This window comes from Eulemur rufifrons, chromosome 14 (genome assembly GCF_041146395.1).
Source record: "Eulemur rufifrons isolate Redbay chromosome 14, OSU_ERuf_1, whole genome shotgun sequence".
Taxonomy (NCBI): Eukaryota; Metazoa; Chordata; class Mammalia; order Primates; family Lemuridae; genus Eulemur; species Eulemur rufifrons.
Window position 1 is genome coordinate 20,288,177 of NC_090996.1, and position 21,924 is coordinate 20,310,100.

A 21,924-nucleotide genomic window follows, 5' to 3' on the forward strand; every position below is an offset into this window, starting at 1 on the left:
TGACCACATTATTAAAACCCAAGGTATACAATGTTGCTCTTCTAGGCCTTTCAACATAAAGGATGTCTGCTAGGCAACTCCTTGGGAAAAACAACTCCATTTTGCTTCAGAACAATGGTCAACCTCATTCAGTATTCTGTCATCTACAGAGAATGGCACCAAGGAGACACCATAAGGTGTGTCTGCTCCTCAGTATACTGACCTAATATAGTGAAGGAATAGAAACCAAGAGCTCCTAACTGATTAGGAAGAAATGGAATTGATAGAGTTCCACTTCTTTAAAATACGTTTTTGTGGGCTGGTCTGAGGACCTAGTACATTACTCAAATTATTAAAAAGAGAATTTTCCAAGTGAGGTTAGTGATTTTAAGAGTAATTGTCTGCACTGTCCAAAACAGTAGGCACTAGCCACATGTGGCTACTGACTATTGAAATATGACTTGTCTGAATTGAGATGTGAAAATAGTAATACATACTGGATTTCTAATAGTATTTTTAATAGAATGCTAAATGTCTCTTTATATTTTACACTGATTACATGTAAAAATAATAATTTTTTGGCAATATTAGGTTACATAAAATATATTAAATTAACCTCAACTGTTTCTTTTCACTTTTAAATGACCTTGTCATTTAAACCTCTGGGTCTCAGTTTCCTAATCCTTCAAATGAAGAAAATAATTGTCCTGCCTACCTTTCAGGGCTATTATAAGGGTCAAATAATAAAATATGAAACGCTTTTTTTGGAAAAACTATACAACAATGTTCAAATATGAGGTATCAATATAGATACTCTTGTACATGAGAATTAAGATTCTGGAAGCAAAATGATTTCCATTTTTAACATTTTTTTCTTTAAAAATATCTGAGCTGTGATTCCACAAGCAATTATCGTAATTGCCTCAGTTCATTCATGAAGGCATCAGACAAGTGGCAGGACATAGCACACTGGGTGCTTGTTTCTATTAGGCTCTGCACTCCTTGTCCCAGCTCCCAGATCCTGAAGCATACTTCAGTGGTTGAGATCTCAGGGTCTGAAACCAGACTGCCTGCCTCGCTTTGAATCTTGGCTCCTCCACTTACACTGTGTGACCCTGGTTAAATCTGTTAACTTCTCTGAAGCTTAGTTTCTTCACCTATAAAACTGGAGCAGAAAACACCAACCTCAGAGTTGTTGTGAGGTCAAAGGGATTTAATTTACGTAAAGCACTTTGGACAGTGCCTAGCATACAGAAAGCATTCAACAGACATTATTAGTTGCTGTTGTTGCTATCATCAGCCCCACCGAACCATGCTTTGCCTTAGTGGCTTCTCTCACATTTGGAAATGAGCTGACTCTCCACTCATTCCAGTTCTCAAGTCTTGCTTTTCATTTTTTGTAATCATTTACAATGCCTTAACAGTGCCAAATATTATGACCTAACACTAGGAATAAAGAATTAATCTAGTTCAATTTGCTTATTTTAAATAAGATAATTAGTGTTCCCAGAGCTTTCCCATGATTTTAGCAAACAGCACCCAAGTCTAGACCCCAGTTCTCCTGAAAGAGTTTTTTAAAAATGAAGAAAAGAGAAGACCAAGGTAAATTAAGGAGCAAGACTGCAAGAGAACACCTAACTGTCCTAGAAAAGCCACACAGTTCCAAGCCTGGTCATGTTACCATCGAAGTTACTAAGAAAATTTACTAATTAGACTGCTGAATATGATCCCCCAACAGGGCAATGAAGTTTTCTACAACCTAAAAATCTCATTTAAACTTGAATTTAGTACATTTAAGTCAATAAAACCTATAAAAATCCCTTCCGCTCTTAACACGGTAACAAAAAACTCGTGAATACTGAAACATTCTCAACACGAAAAGATCCCAATTTGTATTGTTGCTTCCCCTCAGCACTCAACTATTATACGTTTTCTAGAAACTACAATTACATGCTTAAAGGAAAGGTTATACTAAATCATCCCTCTATAATTAACCTATTTCTGAACCTCTTTTTTCCTCCTCATTACATTTCCCTTAAGATCCCCTTGAGAAATTTCTCCTAAAAACAGAACCTGGAGAGAAATCCATGATAACCTATTGCTACTTATTGTTGCTCCCTTTTTTTTACAAAGTATGGAAACATTTCCATGAGCTATCAAATTATTTTCTACAACTGAGAATCAGAAGATATTAAACAGAAAACAGTGTTATACATAGCAATTTATGAAAAAATTTTTCAAAAAAATTAAAAGCAGAAGACGTCTTCTGGTCATTGATCACTATATTAGAGATGTTTAGGGGCTGAAATATAAGTCACCTAATTTTTATGTAAAATTTCTATAAAAAACCTAAATATTTAAATTTATATTTCAATGACAGAATAAGAAAAATTATCATAGTAAAAATATTGTAGAGAATCTAGCTGTGTTATCTGTTTTGGTATTTTTAAATAGAAAATAACCCATGGTACGAATTTAAATGGCTTTAAAAAGACCACAATAGCTATTAGCCATAATGGCTATATATATTAAATCTACATATTTTCTGGATTCATGGCATAGAGACCTATTTTATGCCCTATTACAAAAACTACCATAATATGTTATTTTCCAATTTTAAAGTTCACCTTTAGAGGGTAAAAAATAAAAGCAAAAGTATAAGATAATGTTCTGTATGAAAAGGATAAAGTCATGGCACAGGGTTTTGGAAAAGCACCAAATGGGGGAATTAGAAGATTTCAATTCTATTCCTAGTTCCATCACCATGATGAAACCAAGGTCAGCAACTTAATACATTCTGATGCTCAGGTTCCTTATATTGAAAATGACATATTTATTAGAACAGATAATAGCTGCTCTTTTTCAGAAATAAGATTATATGTATTACATAAAATAGACTGTTGTTACTGTAATGAGTTTATGTTCCAACGTTTATAAAATGGGCCCGCCCACCTGGTTCATTTAGATGTCTGTCACCTGCCCGGATACACCTGCTGACTCCTACTACAGACAAAAGACAAGCTCCAGGAAACTTGTCTTCAAACTCCTGTGACTCACAATCCTTCATATGGGCTGTAAGTGTGCCAGTGTGGGGGTTCTTTTTCTCTTCTTTTTTTTTTTTTTTTTTTTTTAAGAGCTATTTGGTAACACTCTCTGGAAATAGCAGCTGTACTCTCTTCACCAACAGATTGTATTCAGATTCAGTTGTAAGCTAGTTATTTGAAATAGAAGAACAGTGTTATTTACAGTGGCAGCCCAGCTCATTAAACTTAACACTTACTGGCGATATTACACTTACCCTTATATTGTGTTCAGTGGGTAGATATTACTATGTGTCCATGGGATACATAGAAATACCCTATCAGTGCTGAAGATCTGGCAAAAGAGGAGAAACCCCTTGTATCTCTAAGCCTTTGATGATGGTTCTATTAATAATAGGACATGGTTGTAGTGAGACACTGAAACCATGGGGTGAGGCAGAGATGAAGTGGAAAAAGTATGAAAAGCTGCCACTTCTCATTTGGTGAGAAGCCAAATGGCACAATAATCACCGTTCATGTGTTAGAGGTTTATTTATAAGCTGGTCACACATAAGTGACCACCTATACTGACTTGGTGATTTAGAGATTTGATTATAAAAGAATATAAAGATGAACTTTAACAATTAGATCCATTATTTGTATGTTACCACTTAACCATTATATTCACAAAAATACAATATTTAAAGAAATCGTTCAAGTGATTCCTCTTTTTCTTAGAATATCCTCGGTAAATACAATAAATTCCAAATAAATACACTTATATACCATCTTAGGCCTCTTCTCCAGCCATTTCACATATATTCTGACTTACCAGATAAATCCTAAACTCCTCAGATGCAAAGACCAACAGGGCCTAATGCAACATTCAGATGCTTGCCAAACTACAGATTCTATACAAAGTATACCTAAGCATCCTCCTCAACAAATCTCTTAAGTTTCTTAGAAGCTTTTCTCATGGCGTAAATGGCCTTCATATGATGGAACAACAGTCTCACAAGCCTTCCTCCAACCTTAGACCCACAGAGGACACAAGTTTTTCATAACAAATCCTGAGCAATGACTGACCAAGCTGCAAAGACTGTCCTACATAAATAGGTCTCTGACAGAGAGGGTCAAGGCATCAGTCAACGCCAAAACTCTACACCAGAAACCTACCCAAACCCTCGCTATAACATATACCTATGCATCCCTTCCCCATCACCCAAGAGCAAGCAAAAGGCAGATGACTAGGGTCACCTATCATCTCCTCCTATCTCATACTAAATTCTAAATGCTCTGTACTCTGTTCCTCCCCTAATACTTGCTGATGATACCCTAAGCTCAGCACATACAGAAATGTACTATTTATCATTTCTCCTTTCTTTGTATTCTCAACCCTGATAACTGTTCTCAAAGTGTACTTAGTCACTCAATCTAGAACCTAAGAGTCAATCTAGGTTGCTCTCCCTTTGTGTCCTTTAAGAAACAAATTCCATGGATTATTTTAACAGGCCCATCGACCAGTATTTCAGCCTCTGGTATGAACCTCTTCCAATCCAGTTCCAATTTTCCAAGGTAAACATTCTAAAATACCAACTTTTATTTCAATCCACTAAAATATCTTCAGTGTTTTCCCCAATGGCCAAAGCCCTGAGACAAACCTACATCTACCATCAAGCTTTCCTGTCTCATCTCCTGATGCTATTTAAATATTAAAAAGTAATAATTTTTCATCAGAGTAGAGAAATGGAACAATAATTTCACTGGGTCTTGGAGAATATTTTAAGGTGCTTGAAACTTTGACACAGTAGGAGATGAGTACCCAGTTTAGTTAACCGGTATCAGCTTTTATAACAATTTGTGTTTTTAAAAAAAATTTATAATTATAAATGTGGTCTTTTATTTTTGCCTTAATTTGTATTGTTTTGGTTACAGTTTCTTATACTGTATTGGCTAGAGTTCTTTTGCAGTAATTAATGTCTTAGGCTTAATTTAAAGTATCCTAATGTAAACTGCAAGTTTTAAAAATCAGTCCAGGTATTAAATAAAAAGAGAAAAGGAAACTGACATTTTATTTATTATGTCTATTACTATTTCCTCTAATAATGTATTCCTGTATTACTTTATTTCCAATTATATGTGTATATATATTACATTATCTCATTTAATTCAACTCTCATTTTACAAAACATAAGGAAACTAAGGCCCAGAGAGGCTAAATAACATTCAAGGCCACACCATTCTATGTGCTATGTGGGAGAGCGAGGTTTCAAATCCTCTCAGTGTGGCTACAAATTCCATGCTCTTCCCACTTATAAAATAATACACTATGAAACACCTATGAACAGCTAATTCAAAGATAAAGACCTATAAAATGTACTTACCTTTGAAAAACTATTGGCAAGATTAAATTATTATGCATTAAATCGTACACACTCAGCAAGCTACTTTATATGCATATACAAAGACATTAAATATTAAAACAAATCTTCACTGAAGCTAAAACATTAAATCAAATGCCTTAAAAATATCCAATGAAATTTTCTTTTTTAGTCTATGTTTAAACTGCTTAATATAAATAGTTTATACACATACTACCTTCTTTTGAGCAGCTTCCTTCTTTTTCTTGTCGTCTTTTTTCTTTTTCTTTTCTTCCATCAACTGTTCTTCTTCTTGCACTAAATCCCTGAACCACACAGTTGCAATTAACTTTCCCAAAATGTACTAAGAAATAAAAGTAATGTCGCACACAGGGTCATTTTCACTCTTATTAGAAGTAAATACATGGCAAATTCTTTTATCATTCATTGATATAAAACACAACTTGTAACCTAAATCTAACTATATAGTCACTCTACAGCACAACTCACTTTTCCTTATTAAGTCACAGTAGTAGAGCTATTAACTTAATATTGTATCAAGGAAGACAACCTAAAATTAGCAAAGTTCACACAGGAAATAAGCAATTTTTCCCTCCAATTCTAGAATGTAAACACTCTCGTAAACTGGAGTTATCTTGCTACTGGCCCCAATTATCAATTAGTAGCTAATGGCAATGGCTGGGGCCTTCCCACAATCCTCTTCTGCCCAGGTTTATGGGGAAACCTTTGGCTTTCCTTACTCTGAACGGTTTTTAAAATATTTTTTGAACATGTTATTCATAAATAGGTCACTTGTATTTCTACATTACAATAATTTCATATTTGCTAAACATTCCAAACTAGTGTATCAAATTCTTGGGAAATAATAATGTACTCTTCATATAAGTTTAAATTTTTAAAATCTCAAATGCTCAAAGCTATCAACAGAACCTCTAGTTCAGGATTTCAAAATGACAGCCTAGGACAATGTGTTTCAGGAAAGATTATTACCTTTTTTACTCTATCGAGAGCTGATGAATAAACAAGAGCAAAGGAGGCCACACCAAAGAATAAACACAAGAGAAGTCTTAAATGGACGTATGTGCCATCCTTTCTGGTGGAGCTCTAGAGAAGCTCCGAGATCAGATCAGGGAGAACAGAAATAGGCATGGGGCAAAAAGACTGCCTGAGAAATAGAAAGGCCATAGCTACTCAACCCCTCCCACTCACTTCCCATCCTTATGCCTACACAGCCACAGGTAGCAGCTGCTTTCAAATCTGGCCTAAAACCAAAGAAACGCTCTCTAAAGAAACTAAACCTTCTGCTGGAGGCCAGCAGGTTCCGGCTATGGGTCTGGCTGTCCCAGAACAAAGCCCTTCTGGTTGGAAGCTACTGCCATTCCCTAAAATAAAGCCTGCCAGTCAACACCCTTCACATACATCAGCCCTCCCATTCAAGGTAGGAGTCTATTGGGTAAAATCTATGCAAAGGTGGAGGAAAGTCACTCCAGCTACCTAGGTGAATCACCCCGGAGTCTAGAACCAAAACCGTCATTCATAAGAAAACCATCATACAAAAAGAAAATATCACTTCATTTCTGTCTGGCAGCAGCTAACAGGTAAGCCAAAATGGGTGCATACAAATACATCCAGGAGCTATGGAGGAAGAACCAGTCTGATGTAATGCCTTTACTTCTGAGGGTCCTCTGTTGGCAGTACCACCAGCTCTCTGCGCTCCACAGGGCTCCCTATCCCACCCTGCCAGATAAAACACGCAGACTGGGATACAAGGCACATACAGAATTTGTGCACACCGTGGTGTCCACAAACACTCAGTTCCTAAGGATGCAACCTATGGCAAGCCTGTCCATCATGGTGTTAACCAGCTAAGAAATAGAAAGGCCATAGCTACTCAACACCCCCCACCCGGCTAAAGTTTGCTCAAAGCCTTCAGCCTATTGAGGAGCGAGCTGGATGCCACTGTGAGGCTCTAAGAGTCCTGAATTCTTACTGGGTTGGTGAAGATTTCCACATACGAATTTTTTGAGGTTATCCTCATTGATCCATTCCATAAAGCTATCAGAAGAAATCCTGACACCCAGTCAATCACCAAACTGGTCCACAAGCACACAGGGAAAAGCATGGGCTGACATCTGCAGGCCGCAAGAGCTGTGGCCTTGGAAAGGGACATAAGTTCCACCACACTATTGGTGGCTCTCGCCGTCCAGCTTGGAGAAGGGGCAATACTCTCCAGCTCTACCATTACCGCTAACATAAGTAATGTTTGTAAAATTCACACCTAATAAACAACTTAGGATGGTCATGTCTGCTTAAAGGTGTTATCTGTCTGTTAAAACTAGTCCACAGATAGTTTCATGAATGCTTTGCCAAATTATGAAGTTAAAGTGCCATAATGTTTGAAGACTGTAAGTGATGGTGTGTCTTGTTTCTAATAAGATAAATTTTTTTGTCTTTGCTTTATCTTATTAGGGAGTTATATGTCAGTGTTTAAAACATGCTATGTGGTACAACAGGTGTAAAATAAATTCTTTAAAAGAGGAGTGCCTAAAAAAAAGAAAGAAAGAAAGAAAGAAAATACCTAACTCTGCCCTGAGAAACCTTTCCAGAGAGGACACTATAAATATCAGGCAGACAAGGAGAGGTTCAGAGGATATGAACTAGATATTTGGGAAACTGCAAATCAGTTATCAAGGCTAGAATGCATATGCCAATAGAGATGTTGAAGAAGATAAAATGAGAAAGATAGGCAAGTGCATAAGAAACTGGGAGGAGTACTACAGCTGCACTAGAATGAAATCAGACAAAATCTAAGTTGGCTTGGCTGATGGAAGAGACCTAGAGGAGATGCAGGTAGACAGTGACATTTTGCATAATTGATGATAATTTAGTAAAGTTAAGCATAAGAATACTAAAATCAGTTAAAAGCTAGAAGAAGGGTATCGTAACTGTTGCTGTATTTTGTTACAACTGTCATGTGGTTAACGGAGTAGCGTAACAGATTTGTGCCAACTGTAACCATGATTCACCCTCTTATGGAGTCTGCATAAGGGAGGTAGTAAAAGTGAACAAGCTCACTCACAGTACGATCCTGAGGAAGTGAAGGATCAAGACAACCACAGCATATGAAAGCCACAGAGTAAAATTAGTAAGCAAGGCAATTAGTTTATACAAGTTACCTATCCTGAGACATGCAGAACTCAAGAGCGAAAGCTGATTATCAGCTCTAAATACTTCATCTTCTCCAGTCCCAATTTCTTCATATTAAACTGGAGATAAATGACCATACATGTCCACTTCATATTAACAGTTATTTTATAAGGATTAGGAGTGCTTACTTAGCACAATGCTTATCTAGTAAGCACTCAAATGCCTAGTCACGAACTCATCTCACCAACTATCAGTGGCACCCAAAAGACTGTCTTTACCCGAGTTATGTGAAGATATTATAGGTTTATCATTCAGAAACATCTGGCACCTTGAATTAGAGACATGTCCTTTTCCAATGTTCTTTTATGTCACTATAAATTTACTCCATGGAATTTTCCCTAACTACCTGGATTTTTTTCTCCTTTCTCAAATTTCATTTAAAGGGTTTTTATTTTTTGGTTTTTGCTTTTGTTTTTAAATTCGAGACAGGGTCTCACTCTGTTGCCTGGGCTAGAGTGCAGTGGAGTCATCATAGCTCACTGCAACCTTCAAACTCCTAAACTCAAGCAATCCTCCTGCCTCAGCCTCCTGAGTAGCTGGGACTACAGGCACACACCACCATGCCTGGCTAATTTTTCCATTTTCTGTAGAGACAGAGTCTTGCTATGTTGCCCATGCTGGTCTCAAACTCATGGTCTCAAGCAATCCTCGTGTCTCAGCCTCCCAAAGTACTAGGATTACAGGCGTGAGCCACCGCACCCAGTCTTACAGGCTTTTTGATAAGCTTATTAGCAAGTATTTTCCTGGCCAAAAATATTCCCCTTAGTACTTAAAAGACATGCCACATTTCTTCTCAAGGAAATATTACACTATCAGCTGATATTGTAAGCACAGAAGAAAATGTTCTGTTTAACACTGTCATCACTGCCAACTAACAATGCTTTTCCCGTATCTCCTCCTTCAGAGGGCCAACTGGAAAAAAATATAAATGTGCCCAAACACTGCAGCTTTCAGGATATAAATGCCAGTAGGGATTCATTTAAGATATTTGTATCATTTACCATATTTATCAAAAGGAATAAGCGCTGATGATTTGCTAAGTCTAAGTGGGCCATCGTGTTTGATACATGATCCACAAAGACAACATTCCAGTTAGCAATCATCCATCCCTTGAAGGTTGGTCTGCAGGATACCTCAAATCTGTAAGTCCTTGTTGCGCTATAAAAACTGTACTCCCCTTTATCAGAATTTGATATTTTTATTTACTTATGCCCTGTATCTCACATATAAAGTCTTTGAGATGACTTATAAGAATCATTACCACCGAGGGAATTTTCTAGGAAGATGGAAATGTTCTCTTAACTTGACTGGAGTGGTAGTTACATGCATTTGTAATGTGTGAATTTTACTGCATGTAAATTATATCTCAAATTTGATTTTAACAAACAGAATGAGGGGAAATGCAATATTTGGATTCTAAAAAATAAATAGATCAAGATTACGACAGTATATTCCACACAACTATTTAAGCTATGCTTCAAATTTTGCCCTCATCTTCCAGTAACCAATACAAATCATTTACTTGTACTGTTCAGGAATGAGTTTCCTCAACAGCAAGCAATGACAGATTTATCTGTGTTAGATACAGACTGTTCAAAAGTTAGGCTTAATTTTTAGAAAATTCTCCCTTCATTAAGCCAAAATCAATCTACTTCCCTGTAAGTCCCACTCATTGGCTCAAAGAACCCAGAAATGAGAACAAACTTCTGAGTGATTAAAACGTTGCAGTGACTATGCTGGACACTTTATATTTTCTAATTTAATTATCCCTTTTTAAATGACAGGTAAAAATGTTCCCTATATTTGTATTTATAAATGAGGAAACTAAAGCTCTGAAAGGTTAAGTGACTTGTTCATGGTCATACAGCTAGTACAGAGTAAAGTCAGGACTACAATCTAGGATGCCAAAGTCAAGGTCTTTCTTTCTTTTTCCCTACACCATGGTACTTCCCAAAGTAAAGTACTGTACTGGCTCTCTCTTCAGGAACCACAAAGAACGAATCCTTTTCCTTTAGATCTGTTAAGTGATAAATCTTATTTATAGTATATCTTTCCCCCAGATTGTATGCCTCCACAATCTTTTTCTTATTTCCTTTCACCTTTTACAAGAACCCTTTTAACAGAATGTACTGCAGGAAACACAAAGTATTAGAGTTCCAAGAACCACAGGTATGTAATTAGGAGCAAGAACAGTAAAAATATAAAGAAAGACAAAAGACTGAACAGCCATACTTCTATGGTTTTTAAAACACCATACTTCTAGGATTTGCTTTCTCTGCTCTAGGCCCTCCTCCACCTCCCAGAAAAAGAAAAATGAAATGAGATTGACAAAATGTTGGCAATTGCTGAAACTGCGTAATGGGTACATGTAGCTTCCTTATTACTTTTGCATATGCTTAAAATTTTCCATAATAAAAGATGGAAAATCACAAGCCTCCACACCAATGATTAAAGGTAACAAGATAGGCCAATAGAAAGATTAGACATTTGAACTAGACCAAGAGTCCTGGGAGGCAGGAAGACAATGTGTGAGGCAAGGGTCTACAACAGCAGCAGGATACACCTCAGAGCTAGAATGTCCCTCCTCCTCTTGTGCTTCCTGATATTAGACGGTCAGTTTTTCCTACATTCCCAGCATGAATATCATTAAAATTAATCTCTTCCAAAGGGTACTCTTGTACACTGCTATTAGAAGTAGAGACTAGCACTAAGCCCTCTGGTGAGCAACTTGGAAGTACCTATTCAGAATGAATTTTTACATGTTATTATCTTATGATCCATCAATTCTAATCTAAGCTTCTAGAAAAGAAATTGCACAAAGGTGGGTACTGCAAAATAACAGCCTAGAAGCTAATCAATAGGGAAAAGTTAAACCATAATGTGGTCATTCTATGGAATACCACACAGTAATATTAAAAGGGGGCAGATCTCCACGGTGTGCAGAAAAGAGTTGATGGAGTTAACATAGCAGGTCTGAGAACGTGGTCCTTAGAAAGGATTGCAAAGGTGGCCCATGGTGGGTGGCAGGGGATTCAGATTTCAGGAGGGTTCACACTGTTCCCTGATCAGTTAAGAGTAGTTTTCTGTGCCTAAACTATACAAACAATATGATCTACGCTGAACAATTGCTTTCCTTCTGGGAGAATGGAATTTCGGTACCTGCCAGGCAGAGGCTACCTGCAGGGCCAGCCCCCAGTAGAAACCTTGGGTACTCAATTTCTAATGTACTCCCCGGGTAGACATTGTACAACTCACAATTTGAAGCTGATGATATTAAGTATGTCCAGTCTGACTCCACAAGGAGAGAACTCTTAGAAGCTTGTACCTAGTTTCCCCCAGACTTTACCTCATGTACCTTTTCCCTTTGCCGATGTTGTTTTGTATTCCTTCACTGTATTAAATCATAGCCATGAACACAACTATATGCTGAGTCCTGTGAGTCTTCCTAGTGAATTGTAAAACCTGAAGGTGGTCCTGGGGACTCCAACAAACAAAGAAAAACCTCTTGGACACACTGCAGAGTTAAAGAAAAGTCAAGGTCCAGATCACTGTAACATTTGTTAGGAAAACAAAAAGAAATTTCCATTTAAAAAGTACACATTTTCCATGGTACAGTAGGGGAGTGAAGAGAAGAGCTCAAAGGATACCTGAATAAATTGATCTCTGCACCCAAAATTATTTAATAATAACATACACATTTAGTCTCTCAACCAACAAGAATATACCTAGGGATTCCTATAATATAAGGCAAGCAATCTGTTGTGCACTGGAAGAGCTCGAGTAGAAAACATGATTTTTTTGTGGGAAAAAAATTCCTACAATTTTGTAGGAACAACTGAACACATCTGAAATAAGAAAACAAGCAAACATTTGCTACAGGTTGTAAGCAAACTTAGGAAAATAAGATGTGCACATGAGCTGTTATAACTATGGACAGCTTCGTGAAGCAGTGGGGTCTTGAGGAAGCAACAGGATTTTCTAGAAACAAGAAAGGCATGCGCATGAGCAAAGCACGAAGACTCATTAGTATAACAATTTCAGGTACTAGTATTGACTGAAATTGAAAAAGGGAGGGAAAGTGTTGATAGGAATAGGCAATAAATTGCCTCAATAGGGTAAGAAGACTTGCAGCAATTCAAGTGAATGTATTAACTAACGTCCTTGGTGGCAGCGGAAAAAGGAAACAAAGAATAAATCCAAAATAATTCCAAGTAATTATAACAAATTAGAATAGTCAGCAATATTAAAAAGAATGGTAAAAAAAGAGATATGTAAATGACAACTCCGAATTTTTAAAATAAAAAAATTTTAAATGGTGGCTATGTGGTCAGAAATGACAATAATGGGACATGGGTTTGCATGTTTCCATTTAGCTTTGGGAAAGAGAAAACAGGAAACAACTTTCCAGAGGGCCCGACTAGCCTATCAGTCAGCAACTCACCATAAGCCAGCTCATACTCACGCACAAGCCAGTTGTATGTTACAAGCTTGTAACAAAAATATACTTCACATCTTCTGCCAAAAAATAATTTTGTTCTCCTACTTTTTCCTTTATTCTATTTCCTTCCAGTGTTCCTGTTCCCCCTTTTGATCACCAACCCCCATTCTTTTTTACTCCTTTTTATCCTCCTACCTAAATTCATCAAAGCCAGTCTAGCACTACACAGTAAGAAGCCACTGGTAACCTTCAAAACTATAATTCGCCAGATAGTAGAGATGGAAACCCAATTACAGCAAAAATAGGTAAGGGAGTGAAGTCGAAGGTTTAGTTCATTTTTTCAAAAACTTTGGCAATGAAATGAAGAGAACAGGATAAAAATGAAGTATTGTCGATTGTTTTTAAAATAAGGAAGACCAATATTTATTTAGAGGTGGAAATGGATTCAGGAATAAAAGTATAAAAGAAAGTCATGGATGGGGGGACACACTAGAGGCTATCACAGTAGTTAAATATCTGCAAATACAGAATATTAAAGAAAATGAATACATCCATAAAATGGAATACAAAACAAATAAACAAAGGCCACTCTACATCCTGATAGGAAAGAATTGTGAAGGAATAAAGTTAATTGGAAAAAAAGCTAAGGTTCAGTGTGCTATCTTTTGTGTTGGGGGAGAATATGTATATCCACATATCCTTATGTATGCATAAAGAAAATCTGGAAGTGCACACAAATACTAATAAAAATATAAGTTTGTGACATGAGTATGGGGAGAAAAGAAGATAAGAGACAAGGTGTGGTCGATGCTGTACATTTATTCCTAGAAAGCTTAGCTTTAGAGGCACAAACGGTAGTAATAAGTTGGCACACCTTCCTCTTAAGGTATCTGGTTGATTGGGCAGGAGGGAGAGAATGAAAGGAAAATAGGCACAAAGAGGTGGCAATGAGGATCCAGATTATAGTCTAGATCTCTTCAAAAATGAGAAGGTTAAGCTTGAAAGAGACTTCCACTAACACCATAATTTGAGCAATAAAATAAATAATGCTAATAAAAGATTATAAACCACTGAATAAAACAAGAACCAATGTGTCCATACCGATATTAGTAAATGAATGAATGAGAGAATGGGCAGAAGGACCAGGTCTTACAGTAAAATGTCAACTAATGGAGAAAGAATGGTTGATTTAAAAAAATCACTATTTGACAACCCAACTGATTCAGGCAAGAACATTAATAAGAAACAAGACATTTACATACTCTCAAAGTATCTCCTAACAATATTATTATTAATTACAAGGGGAAAAATTCTAACTTTACAGTAGTAAAACCTGACAGATAGCACCTTAACCAAGTAGTTGACGTTACCATTACCAGTAACAGGATAAGTGAACATGCACCTCTTGACATGATGTACTGAGAAAAACATAGTATCACTTTGGTACATTCTTGCCAAAAACACATAACCTCATCTGATCATGAGGAAACATCATATAAACACAGACTGAGGGTCATTCTACAATGTAACTAAATAACTAGGCTGTAATCTTTAAAAATGTCAAGGTCCTAAAGAACAAAGACTGACAAACAGTTCCAGAATACAGGCAACTAAACAAACATGAAAACTAAATGCAACTTGTGATCTTGAATTGAATCCCTGACTAGAAAAAAATTATTTTTTGTTTTGCTCTAAAGGGCATTATTGAGACAATTGGCAACATCTGAACAAAGTCTATAGATTAGCTATTAAGATTGTCCCAATGTTACTTTCCCAATTTTGATAATGGGACTGTAGTTACTAAGAAAATATCTTTGATTTTAGGAAATACATACTTCAGCGTTTAGGGGTAAAGGAGTATCATGTCTGCAAATTACTCTTAAATGGTAAATACAGTATGTATATAAAGAGGGAATGATAAAGCAAATGTGATTACATGTTAACATTTGAGGAATAAGAGTGAAGGGTAGTCAGAAATTCTTTGTTCTATTCTTGCAGCATTTCTCTATAGCTGAAATTCAAAATAAAAAGCTCAGGCTGAGGAAAGTTAGTGAGATTAGAAATTGAGAAAATAACAGACACTCTACCATAAGGACAGAAGCACTCTAAAGTTTACAAAGTGCTCTAAGATATTACCCATTTTGAACCCACAATCCTAAAACATAGAACTGATGTTATACCCATTTGACAGTGAAAAGAAATTGAGGATCAGAAAGCCTAAGCTACATGTCAGATGGTATAAGGATGTGGCAGGGCAGACACAAAATCCAGTTTGCTAAATCTACCCACCTAAATCCTACTCTTCTTTTCAGGCTTAACTTAATTACTAACTCCTTCACGATTCTTTTTAACCACACAAACCTCACCCTTGACATCTAATTAAATAATACTCATTTTCTAACTATTTTAGATGTTAATCTCACTCTTCCAAATAGGACTAATTACTGGTCTGGGGACAAAAACCAGTTCTTCCACTTGTATCATACTCCCTGGTACTGACCACTCAAATCAGATGCCAATTCCTGCTTCCTTGCCTTACTAAAAATGCCCTCCCCATCACCAAAAATGGATTCTTCTCACTCTTACTCCTATCCACACTCCAGTTCTTTAAGAACCAGTTTAATTTCAATCTATTCAAACAAGCATTTCCTAGGCAGCATAGCATGCAGTGAAAACCTCCAGGTCCAATGCCAAAGTGAAGTAGACTTAAATCTCAACTCTACCACCTACTTGTGTAACCTTAAGCAACTACTTAATTAAACTACTTGTGTTTAATTCCTCTAAAGCCTCCAACTCCTAATTTGAGAGGTCTCAAACTGTACCTTCCTCAAGGGGTTGTTGTGAAGATTTAATAAGGTAATGCAGATGAAATGCTTAACAGCTGACCATAAAAGTATGCACTAATTGTTTGTTAGCTATTAGAGACTAGGTGCCAAAAAAAAAAAAAAAAAAAAGAGAGACTAGGTGCAAAACACTGCACCAGGCTAAAGTTAGGATACAAAGAAGGCTGCAACCAAAGGAGGCAGAGCATACAGTAGAAAATGAAATTGAATATACATAAAAAAAATTATCATAGCCCAATGCAAAATGAGGTAGATGCAAAACCAACAACTAAAGGCCTCAGATTCCAAACCAGACCAAATCAGCTACCAGGTACCAAAAGCAGACAAAGACATCAGAAGAAGAAAAAACTACATATCAATGACCTTTATGAATAGAAATACAAAAATCCTCGACAAAAGACTAACAAATCAAATTTAGCAACATACAAAAGGAACCACACAAAGTGGATTTCTTCCTGGAATGCAAGGTTGGTTGCATGAAAATCAATCAATGAAATACAACATGTTAACAAAATGAAGGACAAAAGCTACATGATGATTTCAATATACACAGAAAACGCATTTGACAAAATCCAGCACCCTCTTAGAACGAGACAAAAACACTCAAATAGGAATAGAAGGAAATTTCCTCAATCTCATAAAGGCCCACAGCTCAGATCATATTTAATGGTAAAGACTGAGTATTTTTCCTCTAAGATTAGGAACAAGAAAAGGATGTCTGATCTTGCCACTTCCGATTCAACATGAAGCTGGAGGTTCCAGTTTAAAAACTAGACAAAAACTAAGAAAGAGAGTGAGAGCAAGAGAGAAAAAGGGCACCAAGACTGGAAAAGAAGATGTAAAACTATCTCTATTCACAGATGACATAATCTTGTACACAGAAAGTCCTAATGAACCCACACACATAAAGACTACTGGAACTAATAACAAGTTCAGCATAGCTACAAGACACAAGATCAACGTATAAAATTGGCTGACACATTCTATAACATGGATGAACCTTGAGAATATTATGCTAAGTGAAATAAGCAGTCATAAAAAACCAAAATACTCAATTATCCCATGAATAAGGTATCTAGAGTAATCAAATTCATGGAGACAGAAAGTACAATGGTTGCCGAGGCTGAGGGGAGGGGAGAATGGGGAGTCACTGTTTAATGGGCACAAGATGAAGAATTGCAGAGATGGATAGTGGTGATGTTGCACCATAATGTGAATGTACTTAATGCTACCAAACAACACGATTTAAAATGGTTAAGATGGTAAATTTTATATTTCACCATAATTTTTTTAAAAAACTTAAAAAAAATCGATTGGATTTCTATATAGCAGCAATGAATAATCTAAAAATTAAGAAAACAATTCCATTCACAATAGCATCAAAAAGAATACTCAGGAATAAATTTCACAAAAGCAGCACATTCATATGCTGAAAACTACATGACATCTTTGAACAACATTAAAGACCTGAATAAATGGAAAGAGATTCCATGTTCACGAACCGAAAGGCTAATATTGTTAAAATGGCAATACTATCCAAATTGATCTACAGATTCAACACTGTTAGTATCATAATCCCAGCTACTTTTTTTTGCTGAAACTGACAAGCTGATCCAAAAACTCATATAGAGGTGCAAGCAGAACAGCCAATGCAATCTTGGAACAAGGACTCAACATTTCCTGATTTCAAACTTATTACAAAGTTACAGTAGTCAAGCCAGTGTGAAACTGGCATAATGATGGGCATATAGTATCAATGAAATAGAACTGAGAGTCTAGAGGTCATTCCTCACTTTATGATCAACTGATCTCCACAAGGGTGCCAAGATGAACATCTTTTCAACAAATGGTGCTGGAACAACTGGATAGTCAGTCGCATAAAAAGAATGAAGTTCTTTTGAATTTGAATGAAATGCAAATCAAAACTACAATGAGATATCACTTTACATCCACTTGGATGGCTATATTAAAAAAAGACAATAATAAGTGTTGACAATGGCAAGCATATGGAGAAACAGAAACCCTCACACATTGCTGGTGAGACCGTAGAATTCTACAGCTGCTTTGGAAACAGTCTCGCAGTTCCTCAAAAAGTTAAAACATATAACTTTTAGAAATTCCACTCCTAGGTATACACCCAACAGAACTGAAAGCATATGTCCACACAAACACTTGCACCGGAACATTCATAGCAGCATTATTCCTAACAGCTCAGAAGTGAAAACAGCCCAAATGCCCATCCACTGATGAATGCATAAACAAAATGCAGTATAGTCACACAATGGAGTATTTTTCACCCATAAAAAAGGAATAAAATGGAGCTTCCAGATAGCTGAACACGTGGAGGATCTTGGAAGCTGGCATGCCCAGGGAGGGCATGGAAGCTCCACACGCCTTCCCCTTATACCTCACCCTATGTATCTCTTCATCTGTATCCTTTGTAATATCCTTTATAATAAATTGGTAAATGTTAAAAAAAAAAAAGGAACCAAGTACTGACATATGCTACAACATGGATGAACTCGATAACATTATACTAAAACAGACAAATAAGACAAAAAAGAATCATATCATATTACATTTATATGAAATATTCAGAATAGGCAAGTCCATAGTCAGTAGATTAGTGGTTGCCAGGGACTAGAAAGGGACAAATGCAGAGTGACTGCTCTTAGGTATAGCATTTTTGGGTGGGTGGGTTGGTGGGGGCATGAAATGTTCTGGAATTAGATAGTGTTGATAACCGCACAACTCTATAAATATACTAAAAACCACCAAACCCTGTTTGTGTACACACGTGTTTTAGGAGGATACTTCAAAAGAATAGAATGGACTGAAGTCAACAAAGATGTCATAACTCTAAAAATATTCAATGTCACTGCAGCAAACTGCTCAACAAATGCTCACTGACTGAAAACCACTAATAAGAACAGCAAAACAAGTGAGTTAGTTTAATCTTATTTGTTATTATATAAAATCGAATCAGCCACTGTTTGCAGAAAATATCTCGTAAGGCTCAAAGTATAAAATTCCTCCACCAGGTTCAATCTGTTTTGAACATTCCGTCTGAAATGGGAAGTCAGCTGAGTCATCGTCACATAATATACTACTGCTGAACATTCAAAATGCTTTTCCCTAGTTAAAGAGTGGAAATGCTAGGATTTCTGCTTTATAGCCAACTCAAACACAGAGTATGCAAATTATTTTTAAAATAAGACATCTTAAATAGGAAATTTAAACTATATTTATTTTCATGGATTTTTTAAGATTGAGAGAAACTATGCCTAGTGGAATATTACTTTCTCTCTTTTGAATCCAAAAATCTTCCTTCCTTTTATTGATACTATTCAGCTCCTCTGACATAGCTCCCCATAATGCAATGTCTCTAATCTTTGAGGAGTAATTACTCTGTGAAATGTGATAAATTAAGGACTATATCTGCTTTTTTTTTTTTTAAAGCACACATTCAATTTTTCAAGCTACTTCATACCACCAGTGGTCCCTCTATGGAACCCAGGACGATAACCTTTGGTCTGGTGGCTCAGTGCCACTCTAACTTCAAATGCGGCATTCTTTCAAGAATACCAATTACAAGCCTAACCAGTGTTTCATTTTGATACCAAGGTTATCAGTTCATCACTGGTCAAAGCTGAAAACAAGCAACATTCATGTTCAACAATAAGGGAGCTACCTTCAGAATAACCCTTCATAAAAGTAACAATCATTAAGACTGATCAATTTAAATACAAAGACCTGTAATTATTGTAGCCACAAATATTTAAAATTGTATCTCAGTTTAGACTGTTTGGCATTTCCTAAAATAAAAGGAACACCAAATCAGTGTAAAGGTAAAAACATTATCTAATTAACCTTTTAGTTAATTTACTTCAAGATGCTGGGCCTGACGTGATGCACTGAGAACATACCATCATCTATGGCATATTCCTGCCAAAAAGGTTTAACTTGAATCAATCACACAGAAACAATTAAACAAATACAAACTAAAGTCTGCAAAGACAACTAGTCCGGAGTATTCCAAAGTATCAATGTCACAAAAGGGGCAGAAAAGGATAGGAAAATGCTCCTGATAACAAAGAAACTTCGGAGACAACTAAATGCAACCCTGAATTAAGAAACTGAGTAAAAGAACAAACATACCTTTAAAAAAAATTATCAAGACAACTGGGAAAATTTGAAGATAGACTGAAGAGTATTATTAATTTCCCATGTAGGATCATTTGATTGTTGTTATGTAGAATGCTTTTATTCTTGCAAGATACATATTGCCATATTTTGGGGTGAAGTGCTATGATAAAACAATATGGCAAAATATTAATAATCAGTATATCTACCTAACGATATACAGGTATTCACTACACCATTTTTAATACTTTGCATAAGGTTAGAATGATTTTTTAAAAATTTAAAATGAGACAGGGACTTTTTTCTGTTTTGAGTGACAGACTTGTCATAAAGTTAGCCTGAAACGAATACATATAATGCATACCATTTTAGTCTTTCCAATCATGGGCAATACTTTTGAGGTTGCCATAAAACAGAACTATAAAAGACTTTAAGTCTTTCCAATTTATACTTTCAGACATATCTCAGATGCCAAAAATCAAAAGAGGTTACAGAATGATATTCTTTTTATGTTTATATTCAAATTTTCCAGAAGGTTGTTATGCATTTTTAAATTAAACTTAAAGTTTGTGATTCATTTATTCTATCAATTGATTTACCACAGTTGCCAAAAAAAGCTAGAAAGAAGCCTACCAATATGATTCTGGCCTGCAAACTGCATCACAGCAAAGCAACAGAAAAACTTAACAAAATTAGAAGATGATTTTTTTTCCCCCAGATAAAGGTTGATGAACTGCAAGAATAGGACCCACCTTAGCTAGGGAGACCTAAAGCCCTGGTTTACTCCTGCTCTAGTCTTTTCTGATGTAGCAATTGTCCCAACCAAAAGTGTCTCAGACATAAATGTCCAGCTTGGATGCAACATTATATGGTATGGTACCTTTAATAATTCTTGTTGTATGACGACATTCAACAGTTGATTTAGCGGGGGAAAAACAGTATAACATAAAGCATGTTTAACTTCTACTTTAGACAATATAGCTTATGTCATAGCAAACTTATCACTAAAATGGGCATAAAATATATTGAGAAAATTACTCTTTCAGAAAGAAAGGAGAAACCAAAGTTATATTTTATCTATTGTGCAATATAATCTAAAATACTGCATAGTGGGAAGAACACTGGAGTTAGAGTCAAAAGGCCTGTTTAAATCTCAGCTCAGTCACTTGCTAAAGAATATAACCTTGAGTTAAATTACTGATCTATCTCCACCACAGTTTTCTCATTTGAAAAATAAAGAGCCAGAATACTGGCTGATCTCTATCTAAGGTCATAGTCTAGCTCTAAAATATTCAATGATTCTGTGACTTTGGCCTCCAAAATATTTTTAAAAATGAAACCAATTGAGTCATACTAAAAGATTTTTTTTTTTTTTAAACAATTGAAAATGTAATTTATCCTCTTTTCTCCCCAAACTCCTATTTCAGCTGACTTCTGTTCAGAGGCTGGGTCAAATTCCTGTTCACTCAAGATGGAGATCCCTACATATTTTGACTCCTCTCCCAACTAATCAGCTGCCAAATCCCAGGTTCTGCTTCCTTAGTATCTCATATTATCATCTCTCTTCTACCACTACTTTAATTCAGGTCTTCTTTATCTCTTGCCTAGACCACTAGTTGTCTCCCATAAATACACCTGATAATCACTAATCCCAGACTAGAAGATTATTCTATCACATCAGTACCCTACCCTAGAGCATGCAATAGCTCCCCATACCTAAAGATTTATGCACAAACTCCTCAACCTGACCTTCAAGAACCTCCACATCTGGCTCCAACCAGTTTACTACAAATGCCTTATATGATGATAATCCTACCACTATTACATCAAAATCCCTTGTGATTTAAGGATTTTGACCCTTTAGTTCTGCTGTTGTTCTTACAATACCCTTCTCTCTGCCTTTCAAAATCGAT

The 21,924-nt window shown here is 36.1% G+C and overlaps 1 protein-coding gene and 1 pseudogene across 5 annotated transcripts in view; one reads left to right on the forward strand and one right to left on the reverse strand.

Annotated features, from left to right (window-relative positions):
* Nucleotides 1–21,924, reverse strand: part of TNRC6A (trinucleotide repeat containing adaptor 6A) — a 162,342-nt gene that overhangs the window by 67,451 nt on the left and 72,967 nt on the right. For all 5 annotated transcript variants that reach the window (XM_069486797.1, XM_069486798.1, XM_069486796.1 and 2 more), the window contains exon 3: nt 5,598–5,685. In XM_069486797.1, coding sequence (XP_069342898.1) covers nt 5,598–5,685 — 88 coding nt within the window. The remainder of the gene's footprint in view (nt 1–5,597; nt 5,686–21,924) is intronic.
* On the forward strand, nt 6,977–7,631 carry LOC138394306 (large ribosomal subunit protein eL15-like; annotated as a pseudogene).